The sequence below is a fragment of the Daphnia magna genome, linkage group LG5, assembly GCF_020631705.1.
Source record: "Daphnia magna isolate NIES linkage group LG5, ASM2063170v1.1, whole genome shotgun sequence".
In the NCBI taxonomy this organism is placed as follows: Eukaryota; Metazoa; Arthropoda; class Branchiopoda; order Diplostraca; family Daphniidae; genus Daphnia; species Daphnia magna.
In genome coordinates, this window is record NC_059186.1 from 7740554 (window position 1) to 7755192 (window position 14639).

A 14639-nucleotide genomic window follows, 5' to 3' on the forward strand; every position below is an offset into this window, starting at 1 on the left:
TAAGCGTGGCGCCACTGTTTGTTTTTTTTTCCCTTCTTCTTTGCGTTCAGTTCCGGCTGTGCCCAGTAGAAACTTGTTTTCACAACTACTTAAAATAATGATTTATGCCTTACGTTTTTACTCTGTTTTGCATACAGCACTGCCTTTTCTCTACTTGTTTCGTAGCCTCATCAGAGCTTGAATTATCTACATTATTATACCTCTTCAAACGGGTAGAACTACCACTAAACGGTTTTTTTTAACTTCCTTGTCCAGGGCAGCATTCTACATAATAGCGTTGTTTTTTGTCTTTCCGCAATACTCGTTTGTAATTCAGTATTCTTATTTTTATTTGGTCTTTTTATGGGGCAGCACAATTACCCTGGACCGCCGTCTATACAATTTGTCAACTGACCAAACTTTGCGGGGAATTGAAACGTGAATAGACAACAACTATTTCAACGATTAATGAAATGTCAAAGGAAATCACGTGCCTCACCTTTTAATTATTGGTTTGAAATGAATCGTGAGATTGCGAGACACAAATGAAGGAAATTCAACGGCATTTTTTCATTATACATTAATTGAAATCAAAATCAAACTAAACGAATCATTTGGCAATCGGAAAGGATGAACAATCAAAGTTCCAAACGGTCCCTGATACATTTCCAATTAGAGAGCGTGAATTTAAATCTCCATCGTTCACATGTACCTGCGAATCCACGTCAAGAATGACGTCACTCTAGTATAGACGCCCGGATATCTCTCATCGGCACAGCCTAATATATCAATCCAATCATGCAAATGAAGTGACAATCACTATACGAACATGTTCCTTAAACATACCAATGCCGTAGCTAACGATGGCTGCCTGTGTCCAAGGAGATTCGGGCGCCGCTTGAACGAGTAGCGGTCCACCGCTGTCACCCTATTATCCATAATTCAAAAAAAATCAATGTCGTTCAAATGAAATTGAAAGAAGATGTCGTAACATTACTTGACAAGAGTCTGTCCTGGGAGCAGCGGCGCAGAGCATATGATCCACAATTTCGTTTTCAGCTTGATATTGTTTCTTGCATTGGGAATTGTCGAGGATTTGGACAGCGCCTTGTTGCAGAACCGACGCCTTTTTTCCATCTAAACTTTGAAATATTTGATTCAATAAATTAGCGTTGCTTCATAACTAAACGCAGTCTATTTTAAAGACGGACTCTGTTGCGTAGTTCCCCATCCGAGGATTGTGGCAGTTTGATTGATGTACTTGTCATTAGAACCAAGCGCTGGCAAACAGACCGGGGATACGCTTGACGTGAACGTCACCGGTGACTCCAACGTAAGGATTGCTATGTCATTCCTCTATAAAAACCGGAAAACAAGCGAAAATTCAATCGAAGCAAGAAATTAATTTGTTTAGTTTGATGGGGTGGATGGGAGATGAGAAATACTGACGAAAGTGTTTGAATTAAACCCGAGGTGCCGGACGACGCGGATGACCCTCCGTGTCAGCTGGGCGTCACTCTTCGGGTTCACCGTATGTATGCCCAGTTCAACAGACAGCCCGGACATCCGGGGGAATAGCATCGACCAGCTAAGGCAAATCAAATAGAGACAAAAGATCATTTGTTAACGCATTTTGAATTTAAAAAAAAAACACAAATTTTGAAATGTGGCAACGCACTGAATCATCTTACAAGGATAGGCAATGAGCTGCTGTCAAGATTTTATCGCTCGAAATCAAAGATCCACCACACAGGAAACGGCCATTCAATTTCAACGCCACCTGAAACATAAAAAAAAAAAACGCGGCTCGTTCACATTTCCGGAATTTCGCAATTATCATTAAAAAAAACAAAAACAAAAACCAAAAACTCACAATGCCCGGCCAGGAATTTTTAATGGCGTTATTGCCTCCGACAATTCGCTGGTCGTCGAGGCTCAAGGTTTTGGCAGGCCCGGCGCCGCAACTGGATTGTTTCGTATCACGTTGACCCGAGGCCGTCTGCCAAACCGGAACGCTCTTGCCTGTTGCCACCGGATTCGTCGGGACAACGACTCGCCAGTAGGGATAATGCAACCATGAAGCCATCAAGTAAGGTTGCACTAAACTATCATAACCATCGTAGAGTGTAACCATGGGTATAGTTCGACGACCACCACCGCTAACCGCATCGTTGTCGTCGATCGTTGGCATTGAACAACAGACTCCATCTGCCTAATAAAAACACATTGTTTTGTTGTTGTTGTTTTTTTGTTTTTTTCTATCATTCAGTTTATATACTTAAATTCAAATTTTTGTTTGCATTTAAGGTGCTGGAACGTTGTATCACCTGTTTGCCGTCATTCCCGACGTAACGGCACGTCCTGCGTTTACTCATTTGCCGGGTCAACGGGTTCACTTCGGACGATTCGGAATTTCGATAACAAGAACGAAACGATGTGCAAGAACCAAATTTCCCTTCTGTCGTAAAGCACGAAGATTGCGCCATGACATTAGTCTTTTCCTGAAAAGCCCAGGGCTGGACGATGGAATGTGCTGTGTCTCCCAACAGGAAGGGATGCGGGATTTTAGCGTGGACGTCATCTTTGGTCAGTTGATCTTCTTGTAAAAACGCTGGGTCTACATATCCGTCATCTTGGAATTAAAAATGCAATGAAATTAAAATACAAAAATACAAATTTCAATGCCCATCAGTTAAAGGAAATGGCGCTGGCATTTCGCTTCGGCAATCCACCAAAAAGAGTCAGAAGGCTTTGGGAAACGGGTTTACTTTTTGTTATGTCGTTCTCTTGCCTTCTATATATCCTCAAAACAAAATAGCCGTAAGCTTCTTTTGAGAAAACAACGCAAGAGGCAACAACTTGGAAGCCAAAACCAAAAAAACAAAGGGAAAAAACAACAACACAAAACGAACGTGGACTCGTTATACCTTCCATAATAATGGCATCATCCGTTTGATAAACCCGACCGCTGGCAAAGCCGGAGCTTAGTAGCTGAGTAGCTGCTATGAATGCAGCAATTAGTGAGCAATAAGTTGGAGTCATTGCCAAAGTTTTCTCGTGTAATTCTGTCCAACCAAAGACAAAATGCAAATAAGCTGTTATAACACGGAGGTGATAGCAATTCATTAGAAAAAGACAAATCAATTTGATACCGGTAACAAGAGCTGCTGTATCCAAGGTTTAGTTATAAAGACTTTTGCGTTAATTATAGCGATAAATTCGCGTATGCAAATATTCGAATTTGAATACGCCTCGATTTGAAAATGGAAAAACAACAAATTTATAGGAGCTCGATGAGTCGCCCTCTCGCAGAAGAGTTCACTTTCTTAGTGGCTGCCTCTCTTGAATTTTTGTGGCATTAAGAAGTCGAACATCGAAACGACGCCAGTTGGATATAAAATCTTGGGCGATCAAAATTTGCATGCATAATTTCCTATACTTGGTTACGGGCAAGACAGGTTTTGTTTTCTTCTTCTTATCATCCCATTGACGCCAAGCGGGAGGGAAAAAAAATCGCCAAGATCCACCAATAGCATCAAGGACGTGATAGTCATTGCCTTTTAGAGGATTCCAGTAGTACGCATATAACGTCTGAAATTGTGTGTGCAATTTCGCTGACATTCGACAGTCGAATATAGATGATGGATGATCCTTATAGCCTCTACAATACTCGACATTACGTAGTCTGTATACGGAACGTCGAACACAATTCTTCGATCCAAAGATTATTGGCTGGTCTATTGCCAAGTTCTTTTCGTATATTCAAATGACGTCCAAAGGCGCTTTTCCATGTACGGTGGGGTCAGGCAAAAAACGCATTATTCTTCAGATGGAATACGGGCGACATGAATGGCGGGGTATATAAAGAAAGAAAGAACACGCGTTAGCTGTTGGGAAAGCTTTTTTTCTTTTAAATTTCTCATTAATTTCATTGCTGCGCTTCTTCCTCGAGGCTTTTCTGTACACGCAGGAAATTGTTTGCAAACATGAGGTCATGTTTTTTTATGGAAACGATGCGGAAATCGTTACGAGTTGGTGCCACGCCCGTTACACAATTTATTCGTTTCTGTTTTTAACGTGTACTGTACATATACTACGTGAAGATTTGTGCTTGTGTTCTCGCTATCCTATAACGGCGATGACCGAATGCCCGCTGTTGCGACAAGAACAAAATGTTGGTCGCCTTCCAAATATAACGAGGCCGTTGGCCGGTTTGAACGGCGCGCTTGGACGCAAAATTCGGGGCTTCAAAGCACCTGCCAAATATCCTAGAACAATTTGAATGCAAACGTCGAAACTCGAAGTGACGCAGTGACGGCAACACTCAACGTCAAAGGAAAACTATATGAAATGAAATGAGTATAGATGACGATTGGATATAGTTGACCGTTTTTTTAATGGTTTAATTTTGGGATAAGAAATCAACATCTCATATCACGACATTGGATAATGCATAAAAAAAAAAAAACGAAACGTCGGCCGAATCAGAAGGTAGCATAAAAAAAAAATAAAAAAACAAAACAAAAACAAACAAACAAACAAGGAGGCTTAATATGGAAATTAAATAGGATGTTTTAAATGGATAGAAACCCCCCCAAATAACATAAAAAATTATTTCAACAAATCGAATTGTAGAGAAAGAGAGAGAGAGAAACAGAAATGTTTGCGCGATGTTCTCCCGGTGCGTTTTTCACTGGGCTTGTTAAATGCTTTTACTTGTGTTATGTTCTGTGAACAGCCCTCGTGATGTGAAATGCAGTCAATGGCGTCTTTCAGACGGCGTTTTTACCGATCCAGTTCATGAACGACGTCACCCTGGCGTAGACACCAGGATATTTGGGTTGTGCGCATCCTAAACAACGAAAACAAAAACCAAAAACAATTCAATAATTCTTTCATTTTAAACAAGAAAACGATTGAAATTCGCATACCGATTCCCCAACTGACGATGCCGGCCTGGATCCACGGAGAACCGGGAGAAGATTGGACGAGTAGCGGGCCTCCACTGTCACCCTGTCACATATAATATTCAAAGATACGTTATGATTGACCGAAGGAGACATGCGTGATCATAAACGTCCTTACGCTGCAGGAGTCTTTGCCAGGATAAGCAGCGCAAAGCATGTGATCGACGATGCCACCTGGTGCGTCGCTACCGTAACTGCTTTTGCATTTGGCGTTGGTAATGATCTGAACGGTGACTTGCTGTAACACCGACGGCTGGCCACCGCCTAAAATGAAATCATATTTTTTTTTTTAAATAAAATACATGCGATCATTTAAGATGCGAGTTTTCATCGAGTGTTTACCTTCTTTCAAGGCTCCCCATCCAATGACGGCCGCGTCTTTGTCCGTGTACTGGTCGTTGGAACCTGGCGGTGGCAAACAAACGGGGGATATCGTCTGCGTGAAAAAGACGGGCGATTCCAGCGTCAAAATGGCAACATCGTTGTACTGCAAAACCACGAAATTTCAAATCCGCATTAGTTCGTCCGCGCAATGATTCAATAGTTTTTAATGGGTTCGTTTACTCACCAGCGTCCGGGAATCGAATCCCTTGTGACGGGTCACGCGACGGACCTTCTTCGACACCTGCGCGTCACTGGTCGGCTTCAAGACGTGCATGCCCAGATCCACGGTCAATCGCGCCACGTCCCACGACGACATACTAAAACGGATTCATTCAACATCAACAGCAGTTTAAGTTAAATTCAAGTTTCACGATCTTACTGGGCCACGCAATGAGCTGCCGTCAAGATGTGAGTGGGACTCATCAACGACCCACCGCAAAATTGGCGGCCATTATTCTTGAGCGCCACCTATCAATACACAATATATTTTTGTTTAAATTCATTATCGTTCCCTTTACGTTAATTGAATTCTATTCAATGAGAAATAACTTACGATGCCCGGCCACGAATTCTTAATGGCTTCCGTGCCACCGACGATGCGCTTCTGTTCGTCGATGCTCAGCGTCTTGAACGGTCCAGCACCGCATGAAGCTTTGCTTTCGACGAAGACAGCTTCTTTCGGCGGCGGAGGTGGAGGTGTTGTTGTCGTTGTGGTTGTTGTAGTCGTGGTGGTGGTCGTCGTGGTGGTGGTCGTCACGTTGTTCGGCCTGTACGGAAAGTACAACCACCAAGGGAAATTGGGCTGCGGAAGACCGGTATCCGGGTTGATTGGAACGGTCGGAACGGTCCCATAAAGGCTGCCGAAAATGACGCCCTCAGGAGCTGCGACTTGTTTTGCGCAACAGACTCCGTAAACCTTTTTTTAAAAAACAAAAAAAAACAATCAATTCTGGCGTCATCTTTCACGATAAAAAGCCATTCAAATCTTGTGTAACAATCGACATAAGAAACACGTGCCTTGCGTTGAACTTTGGTAATGCCGCAATAATTGAGTATTGCGTAACAAAACATACATTTCTTACTCAAGTTTAAACAACAAGATTGATTTGATTTTTGTTTTTAATGTCAATATTTGTTTTACCTGTCTGCCGTCCCTTTCGACGTAGTGACACGTCCCGCGTGTGCCGATGACCCACGTCTCCAGGTTACTCAACTGGGGCAACTTGAATTTCGGGTAACAGGCGTGAACAGACGTGCACGAGCCGAGTTGGCCCTCGGTGGTGAAACACGATTTTTCCGACACCAACAAACTGCTGCTGCTCGGCAGATTGGCAGACTGGCCGGCTGAAATGTCTACGGCAAACGTGTCGCCCTGCTCTGCGAATGGAAACGGGAACGGGAATTCGACCTCGCCATCGTTCATGGCCGATCGACCTTCCCGGCTACCTGCGTTTTCAACTACGTAGGAGAATAAAAAAACAAAAAAAACAAACAAAACACAAAGAAACATAACAAATAAAAGGTTAAATGAGTTCATTTCAAATAATTTCATATTATTTTGGTCATGCTCAGGAAAACAAAACGAGTAATGACCTGCCCTTTCTTCCTAATTTGGGCAGAGTCGATTGCAACCAACCCTCTCAATAAAAAAATTTAAAAAAAAAGAAAACTAACAATCGATAATCATCCGGGGAAAAATAATGTCGCAACTGGGCTTTTTTGTTTCTCTCGCTCTTTAGTTATTCCCAATGATTTGTATATACGAAAAAAAAACAAAGTAGCAGGTCAATATAGTTGTGAAACTGGTTGTTTTGCTTCCATTTTTTTTTTCTGTTAGCGTTTCAGTTCGTTCTGAATTTGGGAAAATTATAAAAAAAAAACAAAAAACTACGAGAGTTTCGTACAACATAATTTTTTTTTTTTTCTTTAAAAAATAAATTTAAAGAAGTTCCTTTAATGGGAGAACGATGAAAAGCTAATAAAAAAAAATAAAAAATAAAGAATAAAGGGAACCCGGAGTGAAGGTAAAATGGCGTCGTGCATCGGTTGATGGCGACTGTTAACGGCTTGGCCGACGGGCGTTTGTGTGGAAGGAAGGGCGGAATATTCCGTCCGTGACGATGTGGAGGCCCATTATGAAAACCACCGCACACATTTCACTTTCAAGGTTTCAGGCTCTGCTCCTTCCTTTTCATCGTGCGTTTGCTTCTTCTCTCCATTCGTCTTTGGGAACAGGACGGTCGTTGACCTACGCTATCACTGTCAAAACATCTTCTTTTTCTCTAAAAATTTCTTTCTCTTTCGAGTCTCGTTTCTACTTCGTTCTCTGCATCTACGATTGTCATGGGGTTTTTTTTTTGTTTTTTTCTGTTTTGGCCGAAACAATTGACAGTCTATTCACGGGCTCGGAGCCTCGACCGCCAAATTCTTTGGAATCGCAACTTTATACGAAGAGTTTTTAAATAATTAAAAGAAAGGATGACTCTTACCTTCGACGATGATGGCATCGTCCGTTTGATAAACGCGGGCGGTGACCGAGCCGCAGCAAAATAGCAGAGCAACCGCTAAAAAAGCGGCCGTTAAATGACGAACTTGGGCCATTGCCAGGGCCTGTGGTTAAAAAACAAACCAAAAAAAACAAATATGATAATAAGATTGTTGGTCAATTTTCATTGGTCACATCAACATTAGAAGAGCACAATTCACATTTCGAATAGGAAAAATACGAAAATTTGAATTCGATAAGAAAAGGAAATTGATGTAGAACAAAATACCGGTAGCGGATTGAGTTGTCACGTGTTCGGAGAAGTTTCTCCGTTCGACTGGAAGCAACAGGTGGTCGCAAACAGGTGGTACTGCCTCGTTTTTGTTTTTTGAATTTCCCTGTCTAGTTGGATTCAGGCTGGCCACTCCGGACTTGATGATTGGCAATGTCGCAGTACAAAGGATAATTTTTTTTTTTTTTTCTTTCAAGATTTTGAAACCAACTGATTGAAAAACTGAAGAACAAAACAAAACAAAAAAATTGAAAATGAAAAACTTCTCCAAAGCTCTTAGTCTGCCCCCCCCCTCGCACAAGAGAGCCGCTTCTGAGTTACTGCTCCGACCGCGCACCTTTCTTTAAGGGGTTGACAGTGTGGCGCCACTGGTCTCTCTCACCTTCTGCTTCTTTTTTTGGCTAAGATCCTCCTCCCTCTTTTTTTTTCCTTCCTCCTTCTTTTTTTTTTTTTTTTTTTTAAAAGAAAAAGAATTTCTAAACATTTTCAAGTAGCTTAAACGAGGCTACTGTAAAACGTACATAAAATAATTGATCGTTTTACTTGTATTTTTTTTTCTCGTTTAGGATAGCACCAACAAGATTTGAATCAAATTGAAAATGTAAAAAGTTAAGCCGGTTTTTTTTGTTTTATGATGGGTCTCCTTTTTTTTTATTATTAATTTTTTACTGTGAACAGTCTGCCGCTTCATAGTTCGACATGGCATTTTCATATCGATGCCATCTTTCATTTCCTGGAAGAAAGAAAACATGTGTCGTCTCAAAGCCTGTGGTAGCATATAGATAGGAATAAATCAATTTTGAATGAAACAATGTGGACTTTTATTTCAATTGCGGAGAACTCAAAAGCAAATTTATAAATGAAACGTCATTTTAAAAGTCCAGTTTCGACAAACGAACCAGTCTGTTGTGACTTGCTTCTCAAGAACAATCAAAGACTATTGGCCAAGTCTTGTGTTCGACTTTTTCCCCCAATCTTATCTGATTGGCTTCTCGTCTTTCGTTTCCAGCTGATGTAAATGAGACCGGAAAAAATGAAGGTGGAACAAGAAACATAAAACGAAAGATAGACGACCAACGGCAGAGTTATATACGCATTTAGAGAATACTGATGATGATGACGCTATAGTATTCAAGCTCATCCGTATTAGCACGAGAAGAACACATGACTGCACGAAGCAGCGACGGGCTTTTAGTCCGACCAAGGCCAAGGTCACATCAACAGCAGCAAAAGACCAGCAGTGTTTATGTGCTGTTGACTGGGAACGAAGAAAGAGCTAAAGCCAAAACGAACCATCAGCAGGCGAAATGGAAATTTCGCCCTTTTATGGTCACATAAATCATTTCCCGGAGCCACTGAAAATGGAAGGTAGAAAAAGATAAAATAATAATGTAGTGGCCAGCAACAGCCCACTCTCAGAAGTCTTCTCGGGCCTCGGACAGCTGGCAACGTCCATGCAATAGTTATCGGAGCGCAATTCACGAGCAAATGTAAACTAACCGAAAAAAAACGTGTCCGAACGACAAAGAGTTAAACTCACATTCCATTGTTGATTGTGTATTATTTTGTTTTTTAAAGCTTAGGTAATAACGGCATTAAACAGGTACGTATATTCATCAGGGTCAGCTCACCTTGTAGCTAAAAAAGCTCTTTGTTTTCGGGTTTTACCGTTTGTTTGTTTTTGTTTTTTATTTTTCAAATACTGCTACGGTCACGGGAAAAAAGATAATTGCAATCAAGTTGCTAATGTTGTAAGTCAACTAAAAATAGCCAAGCCAACGTGACTTTTTACCTGTAATAGCAATCAGACAAGGCACAAACGATATCCAACTTTTGTATTCAACACGAAGTTTGAAAAACAAAATAAAACAAAACAAAAAAATCCCATTATATTTACCAAACATTTCTGATGTTTATAACCAATTAGAAAAAAAAACCAAAAATTAGGAAGCACTTAAAAAATAAAAACGTAATCACCCGTCAAATCAGTGGGAACGAATAGCGAACGCTGAACGACCTCCCCTCGCGGTCGTGTAGAAACCAATCATTAAAAAACAAAACAAAAGAAAATCCCAATGCGTTGCGGATGAATTCAAATAACGATAAAAAACAAACGTTAATTATTTATACTTCATTAAATGATAAATCACGAGAGGACAGAACAGAAAGAGTTTCGGACAAATGAACTCGGTGGCCTTTAAACGGTGGGCTCAGGACACTCCACGTAATCGCCGTACGTCCTTTTGGCTAATTCCATGGCCGAAGCGTGGACTGCCATCCAGGTCTCTTTACCTGTAATATATCGATATACATCAAAAGTGTTCATATTATTAAAACACTGTATGTTTTAGGTTTGCTTGTTTCACTGGTTGTGCAAAATGCATAATTGTCCCTAAATTGGTTAAGCAAGGTTGCCAGGTCAAGTTTTTTTTTTTTTAGGTCTTTTTACCTGACGGGACGATGTGCCTGGCCGGCAACAGGAAACCGAAACGGCCGGAATCGCGCAACTCCAGAGTGTAGACGTATTTGACCCCAACGGCTCCTTTAACCCAGTCGATGGAACTGCCTACACTCCCATTATACGATTGGGCAAATCATCGTCAGCAGGAAAGAAACAGCGCGTTATATTTCGAACATTCCGAAATTAACACGAGGACGATGGACAAAAAAAAATGAAAATGTACCCGAGGCTACGTATAGAAGATCCGGGATAGAACCAATCAAATAGTTGACACCGTTAACTTTTTCCAGAGCATTGCTGCCCGTCTTGGCCAGCGAATAAAGTTCGGAAAAGTCCTCGGGCTTCTCTTGTTTGTGACCTGCGCATATCACAACATCCGTTAAGCAACAGGGAATCCCAAACAGAAAATGGTGTGCATATACACAACAATCGGGTTTTTGAAATCTAAAACATTTCCCGGTTAGAATCAATAGAAAGAAAAGAGAATTACCCCAGGGCAGGAGCCACATTTGACTGTAAGCGTGCAGTGAAATGTACATGGCCAGGTGATCTTTGTTATCTAAAACCAAATCACGTAATGCCCTGGACTCCGGTTCGGAGAACGGTTTCGATCCGGCGAACGTGTCGGAGCAAGGGTTCCTGGACGATCCGCCAGTCAGCCAATAATAATCGAAATTGCGATTGGCGTCGGCTCCTGTGCACGATAAGCTCGCTTTCGGACTGGCTACTTTGGCTCGCAATTTTGCAAGGATGTCGTCGTCGAGGATGGGATCGTCTTCGAAACGCGTTATGCGGTCGGCTATCAAAGACGCCTCGGCCGATTGGCGGAATATGATGCTCTCCGTTTGCGAGCGCGTCTTGCGCCACATGCGATTGTGCGAGTGCGTGTACACGTAACCGTCTGAATCAATGAATCGAAATGGACGATCAAAAATCAATTGTTTTGGCAAGACTTCATCATCGTGTTGGGGTTTGGGGCTTTCCAAACGTACCGGGATTGAGAACGGGCACGAACAGCCAATCGAACTGGTTCATGATGCAATCGTACTTTTGCGGGTTGTCCACAATCTCGCGCATCATGTAAGTGATGGTGGCAGGCGTGATCCATTCGCGTGCGTGAATACCTGTACATGAATCGATGAGTCATCTTTTTAATTCTTTTTCTTATGTTTCGATGATGTTATCTTTTACTAGCATCGATCAGGATGGTCTTCTTGTCACTTCGACCTCCTTCCTGATGAAACCGCACGGCTTTGATGGGCCGATTTTCCGTCGTGCGTCCAATCTCGGTGACAGTTACGAAATTAGGGAACGTGATTCTCAAGTATTCCAGGTAACTGTCAATATCTACGAAGACGTTTTAAACAGTTAAAACTATAGAACGAGAAGTAAATTAAAATAATTTTGGTTATACCTTCGAGCGAATGGTATCGCTCCCACGTCAGCGTGTGGCCATTGCGACTCATAAGATCCTCTTCGTCCTCTGATTTCGGAGGATTTTCATCCCGGATGGCCTCCTACGTTGGTTAACGTAAAAAATCAAATGAATTAAAATAAGAACTGTGTTTTGTGGACTTTAAATAATAATTACTTGGACATCGTTGATAAGGATTTCGAATGGAAGACGGGCTTGCCTCAGGGATTCTTCCATGTGACCAGCCACATCGGGAGCGACGAGGATATCCGTTGCCGATGTGACGAAGATGCCGCGAGGTTGAAGCAACAATTTCGCATCAGACCAAAATTCGATGCCTGGAACGTCTTCGAATTTCAGAATCCAACGAGCTGCCTGTTTTTTTTAATTCAAACCGTATACACACCACATGAAATGCAAATTAAAGGAGAAGGTTATGATAAATACTACCTCCTCTGTCGAGATGGTCACGCGATACACTTTGTATCCAGTGAAATCTTTGACCTGGTCTTCATTAATATTCATGGCGCCATACGTTTCGAAATTCTCGTCGACTGCGTCCGATTTTTCAGTGACGGCATCCAAGTTGACCGACGCAACGACGTCCACGTTATCCACCACAATTTGCGATTGCCGAACCGGTTCCGGGTCCTTTGAAACGACGGAATTTTTATCATCGACTGCGACCTGAGATGGAAGTTCTTCCGCTGTCGAGACGTTGGCCTCTGCATTCACCATGGCATCGCTGGCTGCGTTTGCACTTTCAGATTCCGGTTTGGCTTCCGCTTCGAGACTTACACTCGCAATGATTGGACTATTGTCTTCGCTTATTTGCACCTTTTGAATTGGTTCTTCTGCTTCTGCAAGTTGATCTGTTGATTGAATTGATTGGACGTTTTCCTGCGTAACGTCGTCGACTGCGGTCGCGATTTCATCGGTCGTTGCGGTTGGTTCGTCTGGGTCGGCATCTTCGATTACAATGGCATCAATTGGCACTTCCGTTTGAGAATCTTCAGCATCCACTGCATCCGTGACCTGTCTTTCTTCATCTAATGAAGGCTGGGTGGCTTGGTCGGCCGTTTCCAGTGGATGAGCAATTTGATGATCGTCTACAATTTGGTCGTTAGATGGCGTTGCGGTAGCTTTTTCGGTTTCGCCGTTACTGCACTTCAACACGGGCACGTACTTAAATCCCGGGGGAGGTTTTCGAAGTTTTTCTTTTTCGTAAATAGGCACGTCTTTGAAATCCAGTTCTTCCGTCGTGGTTGGATTCGACTCAGTCGTTGATCTCACTGCAATTCCCCGTGCAACATCATAAAAACAACGATAACCAATCGAAGGTGAAATCGAAATAAAAATGTTTTTTGTTTACCCGACTGGACGACGGCGTGATCAGCTGTTGGGGCGGCGCTAACGACCGAGAGGCAAAAGCTCACCAGGAAACACCTGGCGAGTGTGGGTGATAATCCTGCTGTCCATAATGAAGAAGAAAAAAAGAAACGATTTGAATATCAAGCACCGTTATTAAAACTGGTCTTGGAGAACAGGTAGAATCAGGGATGTGACCATGCTGATTTACATGTTTTGATGGCTCGCGTTCCGCTTGAAGCAAACCGAAAAGGGAAAGAAACTGCTCTTTCTTCGCTGTTTACACGAAACTTGACCGTGACCTTTGATTGTGCGCGACGTCGCTGCTTGTCGGCCGGGCCATCGACACCATAAACGGCCGAATATCGAGAGGAAAAAGAGAAACTATTGGAATTTTTCCAAGAAACATTCTTTGATATGAAATTATTTTGGTTTTTAAAGGTGGCTAGCCTGAACAAAATGGTCGTAAAATTCAAAGGAGCGTCATAAAAACCCTTTACTATACGATGCTATAGGTCTATTGGATATCTGTGTGCATTTCTACGAATGCTGATGGGGGGCCTGCTGTTCGTGTGGAATGCGATCGCCCATAGACCACAGAGGAACGAGCGAGGGAATAAAAAAATTTTTTTTATGTAAAAGAATTAAATAAATACATAGATTAAAAAATGAATCAATAAAAAATTCCTTAATGACCATTGGTGCCACAATGCAAATATTAAAAATGAATGAAATTGACCCTGGAGGCTATTCGAGCAAGAAGATATCATCCAGAGATTTAAAAACAAAATTCAATTCCTTTTTCCTTTTTTTTTCTTTTTGAAGAGAATATTTTAAAACGATGATTAACGATTTTTGAAGATTTAGCCAAAAAAATTTGCCTACAGATGATCAGACAACAAGATGTGACCGTGAGATAAACATGACATCATCACCGAGGATAATAAATAATGCATCATTTCGTCTGTCCTTTAGCGCATTTCAAAATGATTAGATCGATGTTCTGACACATAAATAAGAGTACGTCTAAATGCAGATTTTTTTTTTGCGCTTTTAAGCGGAGATCTTTCATTTTAAAAAATAAAACATTACTTATAAAGCGCTTACCTGTCATGGTCGTGTTATGCACGCTTAGCTGTTAGCCGACGTTGAGGCTGTTGGCGAGGAGACGTTCGGAACACTGCGAGCAAAGAAATAAAGTCAAACCTTAACAGACTCACCATCTTCTATACCGTGCAAAAGGTGGTCTCAGGTGGCAGCCTACGATTTTCAAAAAAGCTAGATGCGGA

At 41.9% G+C, this 14639-nt stretch overlaps 3 protein-coding genes across 5 annotated transcripts; all 3 read right to left on the reverse strand.

The window, feature by feature from the left end:
- Positions 1 to 311: 311 nt before the first annotated feature.
- Positions 312 to 3322, reverse strand: LOC116922872 (transmembrane protease serine 11D). Of its 2 annotated transcripts, none has more exons than XM_045174592.1 (10): positions 3132 to 3322; positions 2907 to 3044; positions 2307 to 2611; positions 1853 to 2191; positions 1671 to 1759; positions 1429 to 1567; positions 1191 to 1335; positions 977 to 1116; positions 826 to 907; positions 312 to 758 (listed from the first exon to the last, which is right to left on the reverse strand). In XM_045174592.1, the coding sequence occupies exons 2-10, from the start codon at positions 3019 to 3021 to the stop codon at positions 682 to 684; spliced, it is 1431 nt and encodes a 476-aa protein (XP_045030527.1). In that variant the 5' UTR covers positions 3022 to 3044; positions 3132 to 3322; the 3' UTR covers positions 312 to 681. The 2 variants fall into 2 exon arrangements, with proteins under 2 accessions (XP_045030527.1, XP_045030528.1); XM_045174593.1 differs by having other exon boundaries at positions 2907 to 3074.
- Positions 3323 to 4356: 1034 nt separating this feature from the next.
- LOC116922890 (ovochymase-1) lies at positions 4357 to 8430 on the reverse strand. The gene is made up of 10 exons (XM_032929357.2): positions 8105 to 8430; positions 7820 to 7940; positions 6472 to 6788; positions 5884 to 6246; positions 5710 to 5798; positions 5515 to 5647; positions 5289 to 5433; positions 5065 to 5210; positions 4911 to 4992; positions 4357 to 4831 (listed from the first exon to the last, which is right to left on the reverse strand). Exons 2-10 carry the CDS (start codon positions 7929 to 7931, stop codon positions 4752 to 4754), a joined length of 1467 nt encoding a protein of 488 aa, XP_032785248.2. The 5' UTR covers positions 7932 to 7940; positions 8105 to 8430; the 3' UTR covers positions 4357 to 4751.
- Positions 8431 to 9925: 1495 nt separating this feature from the next.
- LOC116922809 (zinc carboxypeptidase A 1) lies at positions 9926 to 14615 on the reverse strand. 2 transcript variants are annotated; one of them, XM_045174597.1, is made up of 11 exons: positions 14458 to 14615; positions 13355 to 13453; positions 12433 to 13274; positions 12160 to 12357; positions 11983 to 12085; positions 11760 to 11915; positions 11561 to 11692; positions 11059 to 11469; positions 10792 to 10926; positions 10557 to 10673; positions 9926 to 10399 (listed from the first exon to the last, which is right to left on the reverse strand). In XM_045174597.1, exons 1-11 carry the CDS (start codon positions 14462 to 14464, stop codon positions 10305 to 10307), a joined length of 2295 nt encoding a protein of 764 aa, XP_045030532.1. In that variant the 5' UTR covers positions 14465 to 14615; the 3' UTR covers positions 9926 to 10304. The 2 variants fall into 2 exon arrangements, with proteins under 2 accessions (XP_045030532.1, XP_045030533.1); XM_045174598.1 differs by having other exon boundaries at positions 13355 to 13450; positions 14458 to 14611.
- Positions 14616 to 14639: the final 24 nt, after the last annotated feature.

Excerpts from the sequence above, each read along its gene's own strand:
- LOC116922872 (XM_045174592.1), bottom strand. The coding sequence starts at position 3,021 with ATGACTCCAACTTATTGCTCACTAATTGCTGCATTCATAGCAGCTACT. Across the intron at positions 2,192-2,306 it reads TCGGGAATGACGGCAAACAG|GCAGATGGAGTCTGTTGTTC; the intron begins GTGATACAACGT and ends TGTTTTTATTAG. Across the intron at positions 1,760-1,852 it reads AAAATTCCTGGCCGGGCATT|GTGGCGTTGAAATTGAATGG; the intron begins GTGAGTTTTTGG and ends TTTATGTTTCAG.
- LOC116922890 (XM_032929357.2), bottom strand. The coding sequence starts at position 7,931 with ATGGCCCAAGTTCGTCATTTAACGGCCGCTTTTTTAGCGGTTGCTCTG. Across the intron at positions 5,648-5,709 it reads GCAGCTCATTGCGTGGCCCA|TATGTCGTCGTGGGACGTGG; the intron begins GTAAGATCGTGA and ends AATCCGTTTTAG. Across the intron at positions 5,434-5,514 it reads GATTCGATTCCCGGACGCTG|TACAACGATGTTGCCATTTT; the intron begins GTGAGTAAACGA and ends GTGGTTTTGCAG.
- LOC116922809 (XM_045174597.1), bottom strand. Across the intron at positions 11,916-11,982 it reads GCGATACCATTCGCTCGAAG|ATATTGACAGTTACCTGGAA; the intron begins GTATAACCAAAA and ends ACGTCTTCGTAG. Across the intron at positions 11,470-11,560 it reads CGTGCCCGTTCTCAATCCCG|ACGGTTACGTGTACACGCAC; the intron begins GTACGTTTGGAA and ends TCATTGATTCAG.